The 19,803-nt window shown below is 34.1% G+C and overlaps 1 protein-coding gene across 1 annotated transcript in view; it reads right to left on the reverse strand.

The window, feature by feature from the left end:
- Nucleotides 1-14,011: 14,011 nt before the first annotated feature.
- The window catches only part of LOC127557040 (aldehyde oxidase 2-like), a 111,609-nt gene continuing 105,817 nt past the window's right edge, over nt 14,012-19,803 (reverse strand). The window contains 2 exon segments of the mRNA XM_051990523.1: nt 14,012-14,414; nt 14,565-14,640. Of these exon segments, the coding sequence (XP_051846483.1) occupies nt 14,587-14,640 (54 nt within the window). The 3' untranslated portion in view covers nt 14,012-14,414; nt 14,565-14,586.

Raw genomic sequence — 19,803 nt, forward strand, 5'->3', positions numbered from 1 at the left:
CATTAAATTAATATAGTGCACATTTCATAACAGAGCATTTTCAATTGCCACCAAGAAAAATTAGAGTATTTTAAAATTATGAATGTATATGTCATTTTTTGTTTGCTATGTATCAGACATTGTGCCAAAGTACACTAGATAGAACTAAAAGCAAGGTTTTTCCTGCCCTCAAGGAACTTGTATCTTTAGCAGGGAAGACAATTCAAAGCAAACAGGAACTGGAATGAGAGATATATGCTTGAAGGCTCATTGAAAAGTGTTGTAGAGACTCTGGACCTTTTGAGATAAGGCGAAACCAGATCTATCCAAAGGATATCCTTAAGAGCAGAAGGATCCAGAGTATGGAGTCTAGGTTACCAGTAGAGAGGAGGAGGAAGTGATGGAACATGGTTAAGATAGGTGGGGACATGGCATGGAGGCTTGACATGGGGCAAGATAAAGCATGAATGATGATGCTGTATTTGTTATGACAAAGTTAATAAGTAAAAAAAAAACAATATTTAACATTTAAATAAAAATATACAGATAGGTTATTCTGCATTTTTTTTTTTTTGGCTGAGGCAATTGGAGTTAAGTGACTTGCCCAGGGTCATACAACTAGTATGTGTGAAGTGTTGTGTCTGAGTTTAGATTTGAACTCAGGTCCTCCTGACTTCAGAGCTGGTGCTCTATCCTCTGTGCCACCTAGCTGCCCATTTAATGGAATTTTTAAATACAGAATAAAAGACAAACATTCTGGCATTTGGAACTTTGTGAATAGGTTGAAATAATTGCTGGGAATCTTAAGAAAACTGTTGTTTTGTTTTGACAAAGAAATACAGTAATTAACTGGTGTGCAAAATCAAGAACTGGTTAGTATTTGTTGAGAAAACACTGCCTGATCAATTCAGTTCAGTCCAATTCAAGGTGACAAGCATTTAAGTAAAGAAGTTCCTCCCCTCTTCTTTCCCTATGTCCAGCTATGTGAAAGGATTTTACTTGGCTGCTTAGGATGCAAAGAAAATAGATTTTGATCCCTGTTCATAAGAAACTTGTATGGAATCCATCCATATGTTAAAAATGAACATTTCTTAAGGTATAAAACATTTATATTTTAAGTTTTATTCTTCTACAATGATTTTAAGTTAATGTAGTAAGCTTCTTAGCAAAGGAAATAAAATCAAACTACTTAACCAAAAAACAAACAGAAATGATAATTGCAGTATATCTACTTCTATCCTATCCTTTCTATCCTCCAAGTTTTACTGACTTTGCTTTTAATTTCTTTGTACTAGTGTGTTTTTATTTTAGTCAAATGTATGCATAGTTTGGTTAAGTTGATCTTACTTTGATACTTTAGAACTTGACAATGTATTAAAGAGGTAGAGTCCAGGAATACTCTCCTTTGGTGGTGAAAGAAATCCGGGGACATTGCAGTCACTGCTGGGAAAGTCTTTGCTTGTAGAAGGAATAGAGAAGTCATAGCCCTGAAGCTGTGAATCCAGAATGCATCTTTGTTAGTTAGTGGTTAGTATTGATGTGAAGACATGCCATCTAGTAGTTTCCTATTTTAAATAATTATTCTTGCTCATTCATTTGTTTTTATCTACCAGAATCCAAGTACCATCAGTATCCATTCAGTAATAACCAGAATTTAATGGAGTGCCAAAACTCCTACTGCTAAAACTCATGCTGCTAACAATATTTTTAAAAATTGTATTCTTTAAAAATTTTTAAATTTTACAATTCCAAATTCTTTTACCTCTAACCCTTCCCTACTCTTTGAGAAGACAAGAAAATCAAAATGCATATAAATATACAGAGAGGGTTACAGATAGTGGGGGAATTCCGGGTGAGGTATAAGACCCTTCAGCCCACAGGGAACCTGCTGACAACTTCTGGTTTGGCTCCCTATCTCCCCTAAGGGCTGTTGGCCATCCTGAGAAGTCAGGGGACAGTGACAACCTGTGTTGTGATTGAAGCCAAGTGAAACCTTTCAGGTGGAAGAGTGATACCAGGTGACAAACTACGTACAAAACAAATTGTTTGTGTGGTCCCATGTGCATAGTATTGTTTTTGTTACATAAGAATAGGAGGGTATAAAAGAGGGAAAGTCCTTGGAATAAGCAGACTCCATTTTTCCATCATCCTCAGGAGTCCCTCCTCATCACTTCTCCATTAAAACAGTATATTTTAATCACCTTGGTGTGGAGGCTTTAGAAAGCAAGGTAGACTTTGTCACCCCAACTTGGGGGCTCTAGAAAGCAGGACACAACAATTATATGTAGTCATATAAACCAAACTTTGCAACATTTTTGTTTCTGTATAGATTGTCCTGGTTCTGCTCATGTCACTGTGTATCAGTTCATACTTCCCAGGTTTTTCTGAAACCATCTGTTTCATCATTTCTTACAGCAATATAGTATTCCATCATGTTCATATTTTTTAACTTGTTCAGCCATTGCCCAATTTCTGGGCATTCCCTGAGGTTCCAATTATTTGCTACCAGAAAAAAAAAAGCTGCTATAAATATTTTTATATAATGGTACTTTTCCTTTGATCTCTGTAGGGTGTAGTAGAAATGTTACTAGGTCAAAGGGTAACCAGTTAATAGCTTTTTGGGGGCATAGTTCCAAATTGTTCTCCTAAATGCTTGGCCTAGTAAATAGCTCTATCAACAGTTACTTGTATCTGTTTTTAATAATGAGTGTATCTGTTTTCATACATCCCTTTGAATATTTATCATTTTAGCCACTTTAATAGGTATGCCTCAGAGATTTTAAATGTGAATTTCTCCATTATTAAGGTTGCTAGGTGATGCAGGGAATAGAGTGCTGGGCTTGGAGTCAGGAAGACTTGGATTCAAATTCAGTTTCAGATACTTGCTAGCTGTATGATTCCGCTTAATTCATTTAACTGTTTGTCTCAATTTCCTTCTCTGTAAAATGAGATGGAGAAGGAAATGGCAAGCTACCTCAGTACAGAGAGTAAAACTATATTGGGGGGGGAACCCAATTTACCCCTTTCAGATCTAGATAAATCTAACAATGAATAAATAAGAAAGAATTTAATTTTAGCTGCATTGGGCTTTTTGTGTAGGCAAAATCTTTTTAATTTTGTATAATTAAAATTTTTTATTTTACCTCATGTGAACCTTTCTATATCTTATGTGGTTATTCTCCAGATTTCTGTCATATTTAACTTTTCTAATATTAATTCATCTCTTTAAATTCTTGTTTGTGGTTAGATTTATCTAGGTCTGAAAAGGCTAAATTAGGATCCCCTACTCTCAATTTCCTTCTATAACTTAATTAACTGTTCCTTCAGCTATGCCATTTGGGACATGTGTGTTCAATATTGATATCAATTCATTGTGCTACCTTTTACCAAAATGTGATTTTCTTGTTTATCTCTTTTAATTTGATTGTACTTTGTCTGAAATAATTTTATCTTTTACTTTTTTACTTCAACTGAAATATAATATACTCTAGCTCTTTATTTTAACACTGTATGTATCTTTCTGTTTTAGAGGTACATCTTGTAAATAATATGTTGTTGCATTTTGGTTTCTAATCCATTTTGCTATCCCTGTCCTCTTATGTTATTTGGTCTGTCTCATATAAAATCATGAACTTTTCCTCATTCATAGACCTGACAAGTAATTTCTTTCCTGCACCACTAATTTGCTTATGAATATCACTCTTTATGTGTAAATTATGTACTCGTTTTGAGATTAGCTTGGTATATGGGGTGGGATGTTGGTCTATGCCTAATTTCTGTCAGACTTTTCCAGTTTTTCCAACAATTTTTGCATGTTAGGTCTTGTTCCAAAGTTGGGATCTCTTATCAAACATAGAGTTGCTGTGCTCATTTGCTTCTGTATGTTGTGTATCTAATCTGTTTCACTGATCAAATACTCTACTATCTACTACCAAATTGTTTTGATGATTATATATTTCTAGTATTGATAGGCCTCTTTTCTCTCCCTTTCCCTTCTTTAAAAAAATTTTTTTTATGATATTCTGGACTTTTTGTTCTTCCAGATGAATTTTGTTATTTCTTTTAGTTTTATAAAAATAATTTTTGGTATTTTGGTGTACAGTGAATACATTAATCTAGTTAATATTTTATTTTATTTAGGTTTTTTTTTTTTTTAAGATAAGTTCCATTTATTCCTATACTTTCTAAAGTCTTTTAACAGGAATGGGTATTTTATTTGGTCAAAAATTTTTTCTGCAGCTAATGAAAAAAATCATTTTTTTTTTGTTTGTTTGTTTTTATTATTGCTATGGTCAATTATACTTAAAATTTTCTTAATATTGAATTAGTAGTGTATTCTTTATATAAATCCAGCCTGATCATAGAGCATGATCTTTGTGATTTATTGCTATAATTTTCTTGCTAATGTTTTATTTAAAATTTTTTTGCATAAATATTCATTAGAAAAATTGGCTTATATTTTTCTTTCTCTGTTTTGACATTTCCTGGTTTGGGTATCAAGACCATGTTTGTGATATAGAAGGAATTTAGCAGGATTCCTTCTTGACCTATTTTTTTCCCAAGATAATTTATGTATTATTAGACTATTGTTCTTTAAATGTTCAATTAGAATTAAAAAAAAATTCATTTTGTCTTGGAGATTTTTTCTTAGGGAACTCATTTATGGCTTGTTCAATTTATTTTTCTAAGACGGGTTTTTTAAGTATTTTATTTCCTGTGTTATTAATATGGGCAATTTATATTTTTTATAAATATTCATCAATTTCATTTAGATTATTAGTTTTATTGGCATATATAATTGGGCAATATGGCTCCAAAATTGCTTTTATTTATTTTCATTGGTTGTGAATTCTTCTTTTTTACTTTGGATAATGGTAATTTGTTTTTTTTCCTCTTAAAATTTAAGCTAGTCAATAGTTTATTTAAAAAAAAACTTCTAGTTCTATTTATTAATTTAGTGGTTTTTCTTACCTTCAATTTTATTAATCTCTCCTCTGATTTTCAGGATTTCTACTTCAATGTTTAGTTGAGGTTTTAATTTTGTATTTTATTCCCTAGATTTTTTTTGGTTGTATGACCAAATAATTAATCTATTCTTTCTTTTACTAGTGTGACTGTCAAGAATGTTATTCTATGATTCAAGGGATCTTTATTGAATATAATTTTTATTGCATTATGGGCAACAAAGACATATTTCTTTTTTTTTGTATTTTTTCATGAGGATTTTGTATGCTAATACACGTTCAATTTTGGTGAAGTATTATGCAAAGTTTAGGAATTGGAATGTTCCTTTCTATTCCCATTCAGTTTTCTCCAGAGATCTGTTATATCTAACTTTTTAAAAATTCTATTCATCTCCTTAATTTGTTTATTTATTTATGATTAAATTTATCTGAGTCTTAGAAGAGTAAATTGGGATATAGAGTTTTACTAATAGAGTTTTACTGTCTATTTCCTCCTATAATTCATTTAACTTTTCCTCTGAGAATTTGGATGCTAATGAAAGGATGATTTCAGAAAAACTTGGGAAGACTTACATGAACTGATCCAAAGTAAAAAGAACATTGTACTCAGTATCAGAAATATCATATGACATCATAACTCTGAATTATTCTCAGCAATATAATGATCCTAGAAAATTCCAAAGGACTTATTTTTAAACATTTTTTAATTTTAATTTTTAAAAATAATTATAACTTTTTATTGACAGAGCCCATGCCTGGGTAATTTTTTACAACGTTATCTCTTGCACTCACTTCTGTTCCCACTCTCCCCTCCTCCCCCCTCCCCCCCCCCCCCCCCCCCGATGGCAAGTGTCCTATACGTGTTAAATATGTCACAGTATATCCTAGGTACAATATGTGTGTGCAGAACCGAACAGTTTTCTTATTGCACAGGAAGAATTGGATTTAGAAGACCCAGGAAGAAAAACCAAAATGTGTAGAGGGCTGACACTATTGGGAAGCACTGAGGTTGGGACTGCTGAGCACTTGAGGCTAACTTCTGACTGGACAATACTCTATGGACATATGTTTGGAAAATGGTCCTTTCCACTATCTGTACTGGCTCAATGATTGGTGTATAGAGGATTTGTAGGAGGGGCAAGGGGGTAGAGTAAAGCTAGTCAGAGACACTCTCAGCTGGTAGACCAGGGAGAAGGCAGTCATAGAGATTCTGCTTCCATCCTGCGTCTGGGGACCAAGAATAAAGATTGAGGACTTTTGCTTATCCTGACTCCGGCTGATTCTGGGGGGGTCCTGGGTGCTAGTGTGGTCGTAACAAAAATGCAAACAGTTTACATTCATTTCCCAATGTTCTTTCTTTGGGTGTAGCTGCTTCTGTCCATCATCGATCAATTGAAACTGAGTTAGATCTTCTCTTTGTCAAAGAAATCCACTTCCATCAGAATACATCCTCATACAGTATCGTTGTTGAAGTATATACTGATCTCCTGGTTCTGCTCATTTCACTCAGCATCAGTTCATGTAAGTCTCGCCAGTCCTCTCTGTATTCATCCTGCTGGTCATTTCTTACAGAACAATAATATTCCATAACATTCATATACCACAGTTTACCCAACCATTCTCCGATCGATGGTCATCCATTCATTTTCCAGTTTCTAGCCACTACAAACAGGACTGCCACAAACATTTTGGCACATAGAGGGCCCTTTCCCTTCTTTAGTATCTCTTTGGGGTATAAGCCCAGTAGTACCACTGCTGGATCAAAGGATATACACTTTTGGGGCATAATTCCAGATTGCTCTCCAGAATGGTTGGATTTGTTCCCAACTCCACCAACAATGCATCAGTGTCCCAGTTTTCCCTGCATCCCTTCCAACATTTGTCATTATTTTTTCCTGTCATCTTAGCCAATCTGACAAGTGTGTAGTGGTATCTCGGAGTTGTCTTAATTTGCATTTCTCTGATTAATAATGACTTGGAGCATCCCAAAGGACTTGTTATGAAAAATGCTGTCCACTTCCAGATAAAATAATGATGAAGCCTGAATGCAGATTGAAGTATACTTTTAAATTTTTCTTTACTCTTTTTCTTTTATATATATATGGCTAATGTGGAAATATTTTGCATCACTATACACAATATCAAATTGCCAGCCTTCTTAACTAGGGGGGGAGGAAAAGGAGAGAATTTGGAACTCAAAATTTTTTAAAATGTTAAAATTTTTATTTACCTGTAATTGAGAAAAATATTAAATGTAAAAAAATTAATTTGGATGTCATACCGTTTGGTGCATATATATTGAATATTGATATCAATTAGTTGTTTTTGGTACATTTTGGCAAAATATTGTTTTCCTTATTTAATTTTTAAAAATTAGATCTATTTTTACTTTTGTCTGAGATGAAAACTCTTGTCTTTTTTACTTCTGCCCCAGCCCCTTATTTTAACACTATTGTGTATCTTTCTATTCAACTGTATTTATTGTAAACAACATATTGTTGGATTTTGATTTCTAATCTATTTTGTTGTTCTTCCATATTGTGAGTTCATCCCATTCACATTTACAATTATAATTGCTAACTGTATTTTCCACCCAGTGATTCTGTACCCTATTCTTGTCCTTCATTGTCTGATCCCTTTTTTACATTCTTAATGGAATATTCTTTGTGGTACATATATCTCTCTATAAAAGTACCTGTCTCTTCTAGGGAATAAACAAAGTTAAGTTTTTTTTGTATTCTTATATTAATTACTTATGATTTCTTCCTCATATTTACCTTTTTTGCTTCTCTTGAGTTCTATGTTTGAATGCCATATGTTCTTTTCAGCTCTATTCTTTTTTATCAGGAATTCTTGAAAGCCATCTATTTTGTTAAATATCCTTTTCCCCCATCATAAGATTATACTCAGTTTTGCTGGATAGATTATTCTTAAGCATAATCCTAAATCCTTTGACTTCTGGAATATTTTACTCCAAGTCCTCTGTTTACTTATAGTCATGTGTGCTAAATCTTTTATGATCCACAGTTCTTGAATTCTTGTTTCCTAGCTACTTGTCTTATTTTCTCCTTGATCTGCGAATTCTGAATTTGGGCTATAATATTCCTAGAATTTTATTTTGGGATTTCTTTCAGGAGGTAATTGATAGATTCTTTTGATTTCTACTTTGCCTTCTGGTTCTAAGATATCTGGGCACTTTTCCTTCATAATTTCTTAAAATATGTCTAAGATCTTTTTTTGGTGGTTGTTTTATGATTTTCTGATAGTCAAATGATTTTTTTTGGGGGGGAGGGAGTAAGGCAATTGGGGTTAAGTGACTTGCTCACGGTCACACAGCTACTATGTGTTCAATTCAGTTTGAATCTGGATTTGAACTTAGATCCTCCTGACTCTAGAGCTAGTGCTTTATTCATTAACTCTAGGTGGCCCTGTCAAATAATTGTTAAATGATATCTCTTTGATCCATTTTCCATATCATAATCATGCTTTGGCATGATTTCCCCTCCTGTCAGATGGAGCAAATGGTTGCTGGAATGGGAGAGAATTCCATACCTTTTTACCATCAGGTTCTTTCAAAATTCTTGGAGCTAGTCCTGCTTATTCACTTTGTTTTCTTTCCTGGTCTTAGAATATCCTTTATATTGACAGCTTGATTTTGAATCCTAGAAAATCTTTAGAATGGATTGTTCAAGAGATGGAGTTAGAGAGGATTTTTAAAAGGAAGTAGGGATCACAGATTATTATTGTTTTTTGGTGAGAGGCTTAGTAAACTTAGAGGAAATACTATAAATGTAGTCACCTAAATTTTAGCAAAGCATTGATAAATTATCTCATGTTATCCTTAGAGAAAAAGTAGAAGATAGTGGCTAGATAATAGTAGAATTAGGTAGATTGCCAGTGTCAAACAATGATAGCTGATGGTTCAATGCTAGATAGGCAGAAACTCTTCAGGGGAGTTGCCCCATGGATCTGTGTATGTTCCTGTGCTGTTTAGCATTTTTATTAATGATTTTTATAAAGAAATAGAAGGCATACTGATCAAATTTTCATATCAGAACATTGGGCTGAATCAAATAATTTATAATTTAATAAGGATCATTGTAAAGGTTTTCATTTGTGAAACTTGATTTCTTGAATCCAAATGCCAGATGGAAAAGGCAGGCAAAAGTGTGTTTGAAAGAGAACTACAAGTTTTAGTGGACTATCAGTACTATAATATGGAAGCCAAATAAAACCTAATTTTATATTGAGCTACATTAAAAGAGGCATAACTTCCAGGAAAAAGGAAGTGATGGTTTTCTGTATTCTACCCTTGTCAAACCACATTGGAATATTGAGTTCAATTCTGGGGACCACAGTTTAGAAAGGATATTGATTAGTTGGAGAACATTCAAAAAGAAGGGCAATCAAGGTGGTGAAGGCTCTCAAATCCATGGATTTGAACACTGGTTGAAGGATCTGGGGAGACTTGAGACGGTTTAGCTTGGCAATAAAAAAGGCTGAAAGAGAACCAAATCCTTGTATTACTATGAGGAAACATCATTTCTCCGTGAGAACCCAGGGCCACCGTTTGGAAAGTTAAAGTTGTTTTTTGTTTTTTTTTTTTAAAGATTCCTTAGTTTTATCTTTTACCTCTCTCTCTGACTGTCTCTCCTCTTCTTTCTCTCTCTCCAAATTTTTTTTAGCACTCTGCTTAAATCTCTCTTTTGTGTTTTTTTTCTCACTTTTCTTCATATCATATGTCAAAGCTGCAGGCATATCTGAACTCACATAGTAGATTCCTGAGAGAGTGCTACTTCAAGCTAATGAAACTTCAAGGATTTGAATCCACTTATAAAACCTTCACTTATGAGCTCTTTTGGATGTATTTACTTTTGCTGATTAGCCAGAAGAAAATTAATTGCCATTTAATGAAAGTGTATAGTAAGAAAAATAGTAATAAAACATTTCTCCCCATAAATCTGAGGCATGGTCTCCTGTTAATACTATATACATCATCAACGGAAAGAGGGATCACATATAGAAAGCATTCTTTGCCAAGCTTTTCCCATTCATTTCCTCTTAATTCTTTAGTGCTTTACCTATGAAATTATCTCCAGTTTATCCTGTATATATGTATATATTCTATGTATATAATGGTTTGCCTTTTATCTTCCTCATTTCTTTGTGAGCTCCTTGAAGTAGGGATTTTTTTTTGTCCTTTGTATTTCTAATGTTTAGCATGTTACTTGGTACACTGTAGGTGCTTAATAAATGTTTCTTGGTGACTTCTGGGTACTACCATAGAGTGTGTTTGGGGGAAAGGTTCATAGGTGGGATTAGTTTGTGATGACATGAGTGTATTTTCTTGTTTTTGAGATCTAGGGAAGAGAAAAAATGTGGGGGAGCTAGGAGGCTGCAGTGTTCTTTACTGCATTAGTCTCCGTTTCCTTGTTGTCTTTGCATTGACAAGCATTCATGCTTCCTACATTAATAATAGGCATAAATCATGATGAAAATATGAGCTCAGATCCATTTAGTGTTGCCTATTTGAACTATACAAATTGAACTTGCGTTAGGCAGGACATCACTCATGGAGGACATGTGTAACTTGGGCAATCCAAGTTTAAATATGCATTCAGTTCCTCCTACCTAATTTTAGAAACTTGATGTACCAAATCATTGATTTTAAGTTTGGAGTTTTCAAAATTTCAAAATAAATTTAGGTCACTGCCCATTGATTGAGAATGGCTGAAAAAATGATAGTATATGGACATAATGAAATATTGTTGTATAGAAGGAAATGAAACATGAGAAATATGAGAAATTTAGGGAAAGATGGGAAGATTCATGTGGGCCAGTGTAGGTTAAAAAAAAAAAAAAGCAGAATCAAAAGAACTGTAACCACAATGACTTTAAAAATGCAAATGAAAAGATCATTAAAGGGAAGTCAAACTTGGAAAACAAAAAATGAAATATATCTCCTTCCCACAGCAGAGAAATAGGGGGACAACCAGAAGGCTATGTTGAATACGTTGTCAAATTAGATTACTGTATTGAATGGGATTTTTTTTTACTTGCTTTTATTTATCACAAGAAGAGGGATCAATCATGTGTTTGTATACAATTATTTTTTAAAACAAACTAGAAGATTATTCAATTACAACATTTATTATAAGATTATTCAAATACAACATTAGTTTTATTGTATGAATCAAAAAAACTATCTTCAAATATCTTTTTTTTTGAGTGCTTTTATTAATAATCATGCTAATGAAGTACTGGTTAGTAGAAAATCTCGATTTAATAGCACATTTCACCAGACACTTAATTTAATGCCCTCAATTTTTTTTTTGAGTACTGCTCATTGTTTTAAAAAACAATAAGGATAAAATGAATATTGGATAAGAATAGTCTTCCCCCAAATCCCTAACTTGCATGTACTATAATTAATTAATGTAGATAATGAAATTATCTTTTTGCCCCCTTAGTTGGTTCCATCATTAAGAATATTAAATTTTTACTCTTAAAAATTAGATGAAACATAATTCTTGTATTCATTTTAATTATCATTTAAATCACTTCCTACTTATCTTCCTGATATATCTACTTGTGTGTTCTTTGTCTTTCAATTACTGACCATCTATTTAACCTATGTTGAGAAGGCATATATCTATGTATTTGTATCTATTTCTATGAAGCCATCTCATTCCAGAATTACAGAATCCTGAAGTATTTCATCCCTGTAAAGGGTAAGATGAGCTTGATTAGGACTCCCCAAGTCACTGTTAAAACCACAGAAATACATGTATGGCTGACTAATTCTCTGGTTTCCTTCCTGTTTTCATTTCTGGCTGCTTGCTCTTCTTACCCCAGCCCTAAGCTGCAAGCCCCTGTCTTCTCACCCATAATTGCTTTTCCTATCTACTCCCACATCATCTCTCTCCTGCCCCTGGATTCCTAAGTTAAAAATTCTTCTTAAAGCTTGCTGCTTTGAAATTCCTTTTTTCTTTGAAATTCTGATTCAGGAGGGTAGGATAATTACCCGATGCTTTGGTCAAATATTAGTCTTTCATACCTGCCACTGTTGGTCAAGATTTGAAACTAGAGCAGTGCCTTCAAAATGGGGGGTTCTACATTTGCTATGCCCTCTGTTTCCCTCAGGCAAACTTATTTAATACTTCTACTTCAGTTTATCAACTTCTGTCCCTCAACTATCAGGCAGTCCCTTGAATTATGGAACCACACACTCTTTGTTCCAGCCAAACCTGCCTATTTACTGTTTCCTTGCACTTGGCGTTCCATGTCTTGCTTTCACATCTTGGCCATAGTTTTCTCCCTTGACTATGATTTTCCTCTCTTTTTCAGTCTCTTGAGAATCCCTTACTTCTTCCACACCCTACATTCTATGACAAACCTTTTGTCAGTGCTCTCTCTTTTCTCAAATTATGATATATCTTATCTGTTTGCATATTGAATGCTGTCTTCCCCCTGTAGAATATAAAGTTCCTTGAGCCTGATTTTCATTTAGTTTGAATCTCCTTCACCTAGTGCAATATAGTCCATAATATATGAATATTTGATTGGATTAGATTCATAGGCTTCTCTCATGTTCATCCTATAGAATCATAGACTATAAGAAATGAAAAGTATTTTAAAGAAGTACTCTAGTCCAAGTTTGTTTGTTTATGAATGAGAAAACTGAGACCAAAGAAGCTAAGTGGCTTGCTTGCCCAGCTAAGGTCACAGAGGGAAAGTTCAGGTCCCTATGACTCCTGGGGCAGTCTTGATTCAAGTCCTCTCACTTTAACCTGTTTTTTGTTCAAATTAGGCACAAATCATTGGTCCCTAATATCAGAGAATGTATCAATTTTTTTGTTATTGAGGTCCCATTTAATTCTCTAGTGCTAATATCTGTTCCCCAAAGGGCCATTTACCTCCAGAATCACAGATTTTTAAAGTTGGAAGGAATCTCAGAGGCCACTTAATCATAACACATACACAAGGAATCATTGCTATGATTTAGCTATAATCCTAATTCACATTAGTGTTTTTGAGATGTTATATTATGCTGCTAATTCATATTGAGCTTACAGTACATTAAAAATCCCAGATCTTTTTCATACTTCCTGCTATTGAACTTGGTCTATCTTATGCTTATGAATTTGATTTTCTTGCTTAGTTATAAAACATTATATTTGCCCCTATTACATTTCATCTTATGAAATGTACTAGCATGTAACAATTTTGGGAGATTCATCAGTGTGTTAACTAGCCTTCACAAATAAAAAGCTTATTTCTCACTTCTTGATCAGATTGGGCCCCTATTTATAGACTGATTTATTATTATTTTTTTAAGGATTGAGAAACTAAGGACTATGGGGTCCTGTGGGGATATAGGTATTTCAAATTATAGTTGTAGGCATAATGATTATAATGTGATGGTTCTTTATAACCCATTTTGTTCTATGTGAGGCTTCATTATTAAAGTTACGTGCTTTTCAGTATTGGAGAGGATATGGGAATCATTAATATGAACCATATGATATAGTGTTCACAAATTTTCTAAATTTTTAAAAAGCAGCTGTTTTATATCAATGAATATTTTAAAATATCTTTAAATGTCTTTATGGATCCCTCCCTACTTGAAGCAAAACTACTTTAAATGACTGTTGGCTGGTTGATGACTGTAGCCTGTAGCCTCTCCTCAGCTGTCTAATGTATGAACATTAGAGTTGGAAAGGACTTTAGTGATTGTGTAGTCAGGTTCAGGCAACAGGTAGAACTTTGACAAAAACACTTCTCTTGGAGCCTGAAGGCCTTGGTTAAAAATTCAGCTCCCCTGACTCACTAGCTGTGACATTGATCAAGGTCTCTGAATGTCATTTTACTCACTCATAAAATGGGTATTGTAACAGTACCTACCTACAAATGTTTTTGTGAGCAAAGTAGGCCATGAACTCTGTTTTTATCTGACTCCAAGCCTAGTACTAGTCCTCAATTTCATTAGGATATACTACTACTAACTAATACTTTAAAGACAGTGTAATAATGGAAAGTTCAGTCTGTTAGAGGAAAGGAGCAGAGAGAGAGGAGGAAAGAGGTCTTTATGATGCAAAGATAAAAAGCATCAATAGAAAAGAATTTTTAAAATAGTTGGTAATCCCATTTCTATCATTAGAGATATTAGTTAAGAAGTAAAAGAAGGCTGTATTTCTTTATAAAACACCAAAAATCAATCAAAAAGAAATATAGTTGTCTCCTGCAAAGCATGTGTTTGTAGAAAAATGTACAATAATAACCCGCAAATTTCCTATCAAAGTGTTGATCATCTGTCATATTTATGAGAACTATAGCAATGTTTATAAAACTGATTATTTTTCCATGTCTAGGTAGATCTGAAGAACAGTTCTGGGTCTAGTTTGTATTAAAAATCCATCCTTGTAATTTAACCGTTCTTTTAAATCGTGGAAAGAGCAGCCGCCTTAATATCTGAAAGGAAAAAAAAAGTTGTAAAGAATAAATATAAAAGAAAGAGTTCAAGGCCTTCCTTTGATTTATTTGGCATGCCAATAAATAGCTAAATGGATGTGTTGTATATTCACAGATGAATGAATAATTTGTAAACTGAAAACTTCTTACCTTTTAGGAAATGATGATGATACTAAGCAATGGGGATACACCAAGGCTTAAAGGTCTTTGCATCATCTATTGGGATCTAAGAAAAAGGACATGTAACATTATTTGTTAATACTGTAGTCCTATTACATGGCTAATAACTTGTCATGACAAACATGTCCATATGTCTTTAAGTTAAAAAAAATTTCATGGGACCTAGACCTTGGGAAAAGGGGCAGATCAAATAAGAGATCAATTTCTTCTCTGCTTATCATAAAAAGCTGGTTGTTTGGCTCTGGTTGAGTACTTCTTCTAGCCATCATATTTGATTTTTATTCAGGTGATGTGACGCTATTAGGATACTGACTTTGCCCATCTGGGAGGTATGTAGGTTGTGGTAGAAACCATTAAATGAAAGTGACTCTACAATTCTGATGGTGAACTAGTGGAATGGTACCATCAGTGTTTGATAAGAGTGGAGGTACTGGGGCAAAGTGTGGAGATAACTTTCAGGAGTAGACTTTGTTGGAAACTCCATTTTCATGGTACCATCTTCTTCCTCAAGATAATGGTGGGTACCATAGTGGGGAGGTATCATAGTGCAAAAAATTGAGTTTTGGACTTGGAGGACTTTAAAATCCTTTCTCTGACAATTATTAGTTATGAAACCACTGGCAAGTCATTTAATCCCTCTAAGCCTTGATTTCCTCATCTAGAAAATGAAGATAATAAAAATTGCACTATTTGTCTCATAAGGGTTGTTGGGATGTTCAAATGAGATAATTTATACGGACTGCTTTCAGTCTCTAAAATATCATAAAAATGTCAATTCTTTTCTATTCAGAATTTTAGCATTGATGAGTTAGGCATTGTATAGAATATTTACCCATATTGTTCTAAGATCCTTGTTGCTGCCTATATCCCTTATTTTGCCATTTGGAGAATGGAAACCCTGGATCATGTTGTCCTTTTTTACCTTATCTCCTGTCCTTATCCTTGACACTGAAGTAAAGAGCATTGATATTCCTTCAAGTCAAGTCTGGTGAAGAACCAACTGTGAGGAACCACTTTTTGTTGTTATTCAGTCATTTCAGTCCTGTTTAGCTCTTCATGACCCCCTTTGGGGATTTCTTGGCAAAGATACTGGAAAAGCTTGCCAATCCTGGAATCAAATAACCCTTCCATTCACCTTAATGCCTTAATGGAGAGTAAGAGTAATAGTGGATAGAATTCTGGGATTATAATTACGCAGACTTTACTTCAAATATCAGATTCTTACTAGCTGAAATCCTGAGCAAGTCACTTAAATTTGCCTCATTTGTAAAATGAACTGGAGAAGAAAAATGGCAAACCAGTCTCTAGCATCTTTGCCAAGAAAATCCCAATTGGCGTCAAAAGAATTATTCTGTAATAGGACACATCCACTTCTGCAGATGTGTAATAAAACAGATTTTCTGAGTTTATTTCTCACAGATACAATTGAACTTAACAATTAAAGTAGTTGAAGGAAGTTACTGAGGGCTGATTGGATGATGCTGTTGTTGAAGGTAAAACAAGAGAGCCTTAGCAACTTAATGAAGTTCAGGGACTGAGGCCATTCCCTTTTCCAATCCCTCTTAATTCTAATGCTTTCCTTTTGTTAATTTTTTTTTAAATTTATCCTGTATATAGCTTATTTGTATATATTTGTTTGTATGTTGTCTCTTCTATTAGATTGTGAAGTCTCTGAAGTCAAGGGACTATCTGTAGTCTTCTCACATATCCCTAGCACTTAGCAGAGTCTGGCAGTACTAGATATTGAAATGCTGATTGATTCCTTGATTGGATAAAAAAGAATTATGTACTTATTAAGTGTCAAGTACTATGTTAAGTTCTGAGATTAAAGATATAAAACTAAGACAGTTCCTGCTTTCAAGGAACTTACATTTCTTTTTTTAAATTTATTTTTTGATACATATTGCTTTATCAATCATGTTGGGAGAGAAAAATCAGAGCAAAAAGGAAAAACTATGGAAGAGAAAAAAAAACAGAAAAAAAAAGTGAACATAGCATGTACTGATTTACGTCCAGTCTCCATAGTTCTTTCCCTGGATGTAGATGGCATTTTCCATCCATAGTCTATTGGGATTGTCTTGGATCATTGAACTGCTGAGAAGAACCAAGTCTTTTAATAGTTGATCATTGTACATTCTTGATGTTACTGTGTGCAATGTATTCCTAATTCTATTTGTTTTGCTCAGCATCAATTCATGTAAGTCTTTCCAGGCCTTTCTAAAATCAGCTTGTTCATCATTTTTTATAGAACAGAAATATCCCAATATTTTCATGTACCATAACATATTCAGCTATTCCCCAATAGATGGACATCTACTAATTTTCCAATTCTTTGCTACCACAAAAAGAGCTGCTACAAACATTTTTGCACATGTGGGTTATTTTGAAGGGGGAGGAAAACTGTTCCCTTTACTGAAGCTGTTGTCCCTTTAAGATTATCACTAAACTGTGTTCCCTTTAAAATTAAATTGTGTTCCCTTTTTGATCTAAGAGATCAGGATCTCCTAGGCTCCAAGGAGTCTAGAGAGAGGGCCTATCTTCCTTGGGTGAGAGAAGCAACACTATTCAAAGGCAAATCAAGTCCCATTGATTTTTTTGAAATTCTAAATTCTCATTCAATTGAGAAATCCTGGTCTGACCAGTTCAGGCTGTCCCAGCCCCCCACCAAGATACCTATATAACAGGTTCCCTTAAACTTACTCCTTGCAAAAAGGCCCAAGCAATTTGCTAGGACCCTGCCTGCTGGTTCTCTCAGTGTAAAATTCCATTTCCCAATAGAACTCTGCCACTATAGAAGTCAATCTCTTAGCAAACTAGTTTCTATCCAACAATAAACTTTCATTTTTGGAATTAATAATTTGGGAATAAGTGAATTCTTTCACTTTAAACCTGCAGCCCATCGAAAGGGGATTTTAACAACTCTTATAGCCACTAACCTCATTACCATTGGGAATTGAGGGGATACAAACTTCATCAGTTTTCCCTCCTTTATGATTTCCTTGGGATGCAGACCTAGTAGTAGTACTGCTGGATCAAAGGGTATGTATAATTTTATCACTCCTGGGGCATAGTTTCAAATGGCTCTCTATAATGGATCAGAACTATAATGGGGAGAAATATACTTGAGGCAAGGATTCTTACAACAAAGTCTTAACTCAGTGGAATTGGTAAGACAATGGTTATCTAGTTTAGCATGGTGATTAATAGTTCTCTAGTTCAACATGATTGATTTAATCTTACAACAAATAATGGTTCCCTAGTGATATAATGATGGGCTTATACTCAGTATGATGAATGGATTTAATTATACTAGAGTATTTAAGAGATCAGAGTCAGATCTAGAGAGAGACAGACCTAGAGATAAAGAAGACAGAGTATTGGAGGCTGAAGGACTTGAAGAGAATTGAAGACAGAGATCCTTGTGGTGGCTGGCCTGTCCTCCTTCACTTCTCCATTAAGACCAAAGTCCCCCAGAAAGCTAGCCCTTCCCCAGCAAAGGAGACAGATTGTGAAGGAGATAATAAAGACTTTGGACTTTATTCCTGACTATTCTCATGGTGATTATTCTGCTGGGACCAAACCTGGTCTGAAGGCCCTCCAGAAAGCTAGCCAGAACATTATAGCTCTCCACCAACAATGCATTAGTGTCCCAGTTTTCCCACATCACCTTTAACATTTATCATTATCTTTTCCTGTCATCTTTAGTCAATCTAAGAGGTATGAGATGGTACTTCAGAGTTGTTTTAATTTGCATTTCTCTAATCAATAGTGATTTAGGGCATTTTCTTATGTGAACTATAGATGGCTTTAATTTTGTCATCTGAAAATTGTTCATATTCTTTGATCATTTATCAATTGGGGAATGACTTGTATTCTTATAAATTTGACACAATACTTTATATATTTTAAATATGAGACCTTTATTAGAAGTACTGACTATAAAGATTTTTTCCCCCAGCTTTATACTTCCCTTTTAATCTTGTTTCTGTTGATTTTTTTTCTGCAAAACCTTTTTAATTTAATGTAATCAAAGTTGTCCATTTTGCTTTTCATAATGCTCTCTAGTTCTTCCTTAGTCATAAATTCCTCCTTTTTGCAGAAATCTGATAGGTAAGCTATCTCTTGGTCTCCTAATTTGTTTATGGTTATCATCCTTTATGCTCAAATCATGCATCCATTTTGACCTTATTTTGATATGGGATGTGAGATGTAGGTCTATGCCGAGTTTCTGACATATTATTTTCCAGTTTTCCCAGAAATTTTTGCCAAATACTGAGTTCTTATTCCAGCAGCTGGAGTTTGTGGATTTATCAAATACTAGATTATTATAGTAATTGATTATTGTGTCATGTATCTCTGATCTACCATTATATTTCTTGAGCTTACATTTCTGATAGGTAAGAAATGGTGGGGTGAATGATACAGTGTATAGCATGCCTGTCTTGGAATTAGGAAGACTCATCTTCATGAATTGAAATCTGGCCTCAAATACTTACTAGCTGTGTGACCCTGGGCAAATCATTTACCACTGTTTCCTCAGTTTTCTCATTTGTAAAATGCAGTGGAGAAGGAAATGGTGAATCACTTCATTATCTTGATGAAGACTTAACAATAACAAAAATCATCTAGGGAAGGGTGTTTTGGTCTAAGAAGTCAAAGGAATAGTGAATGGAACAATAGTCTATTGACACACCCTTTCCAGAGGATGCAAGAAGTACGTACAACTATGGATCAAGGGTAAAAACGAGGTCACACTATTCCAGGAAGTTTAGAGGACTTTTTTTTTTTTTTATTAATTAAATATAAATATGTAAATTTTTTTTTTAGCTCCTCCAAGTCATGGTATGTGCAGAGAAGATATGGAGATATAGATATCTATAAAAGGGTCAAGTACTCAATGACATTATCTATCAGAAAATTCTCCTTTATTTATACCCTCTTTATTCCAGTGATTCTAAACTCCTTAAACTCCACTGCCTGAGCCTTTATTCCCATTTCCCTTCATAGTAGCCATAGTAGCCCTAGCAAGCCCCAACCCACTCCCCCCCCCCCCACCTCATTTAACTCTAAAGCTATCTACCTCTTGCATTGTGTTTTCTGGAATATCTGCTTCATAGACCCTAGCTTCTTAAATTGTAGTTTTTGACTCTAAATAGGATTTTTTAAAAAACTAAATATAGGGGTCATGAAATTATCATTTTTAATTAGT

Source organism: Antechinus flavipes, chromosome 3, assembly GCF_016432865.1.
Source record: "Antechinus flavipes isolate AdamAnt ecotype Samford, QLD, Australia chromosome 3, AdamAnt_v2, whole genome shotgun sequence".
Classification (NCBI taxonomy): domain Eukaryota; kingdom Metazoa; phylum Chordata; class Mammalia; order Dasyuromorphia; family Dasyuridae; genus Antechinus; species Antechinus flavipes.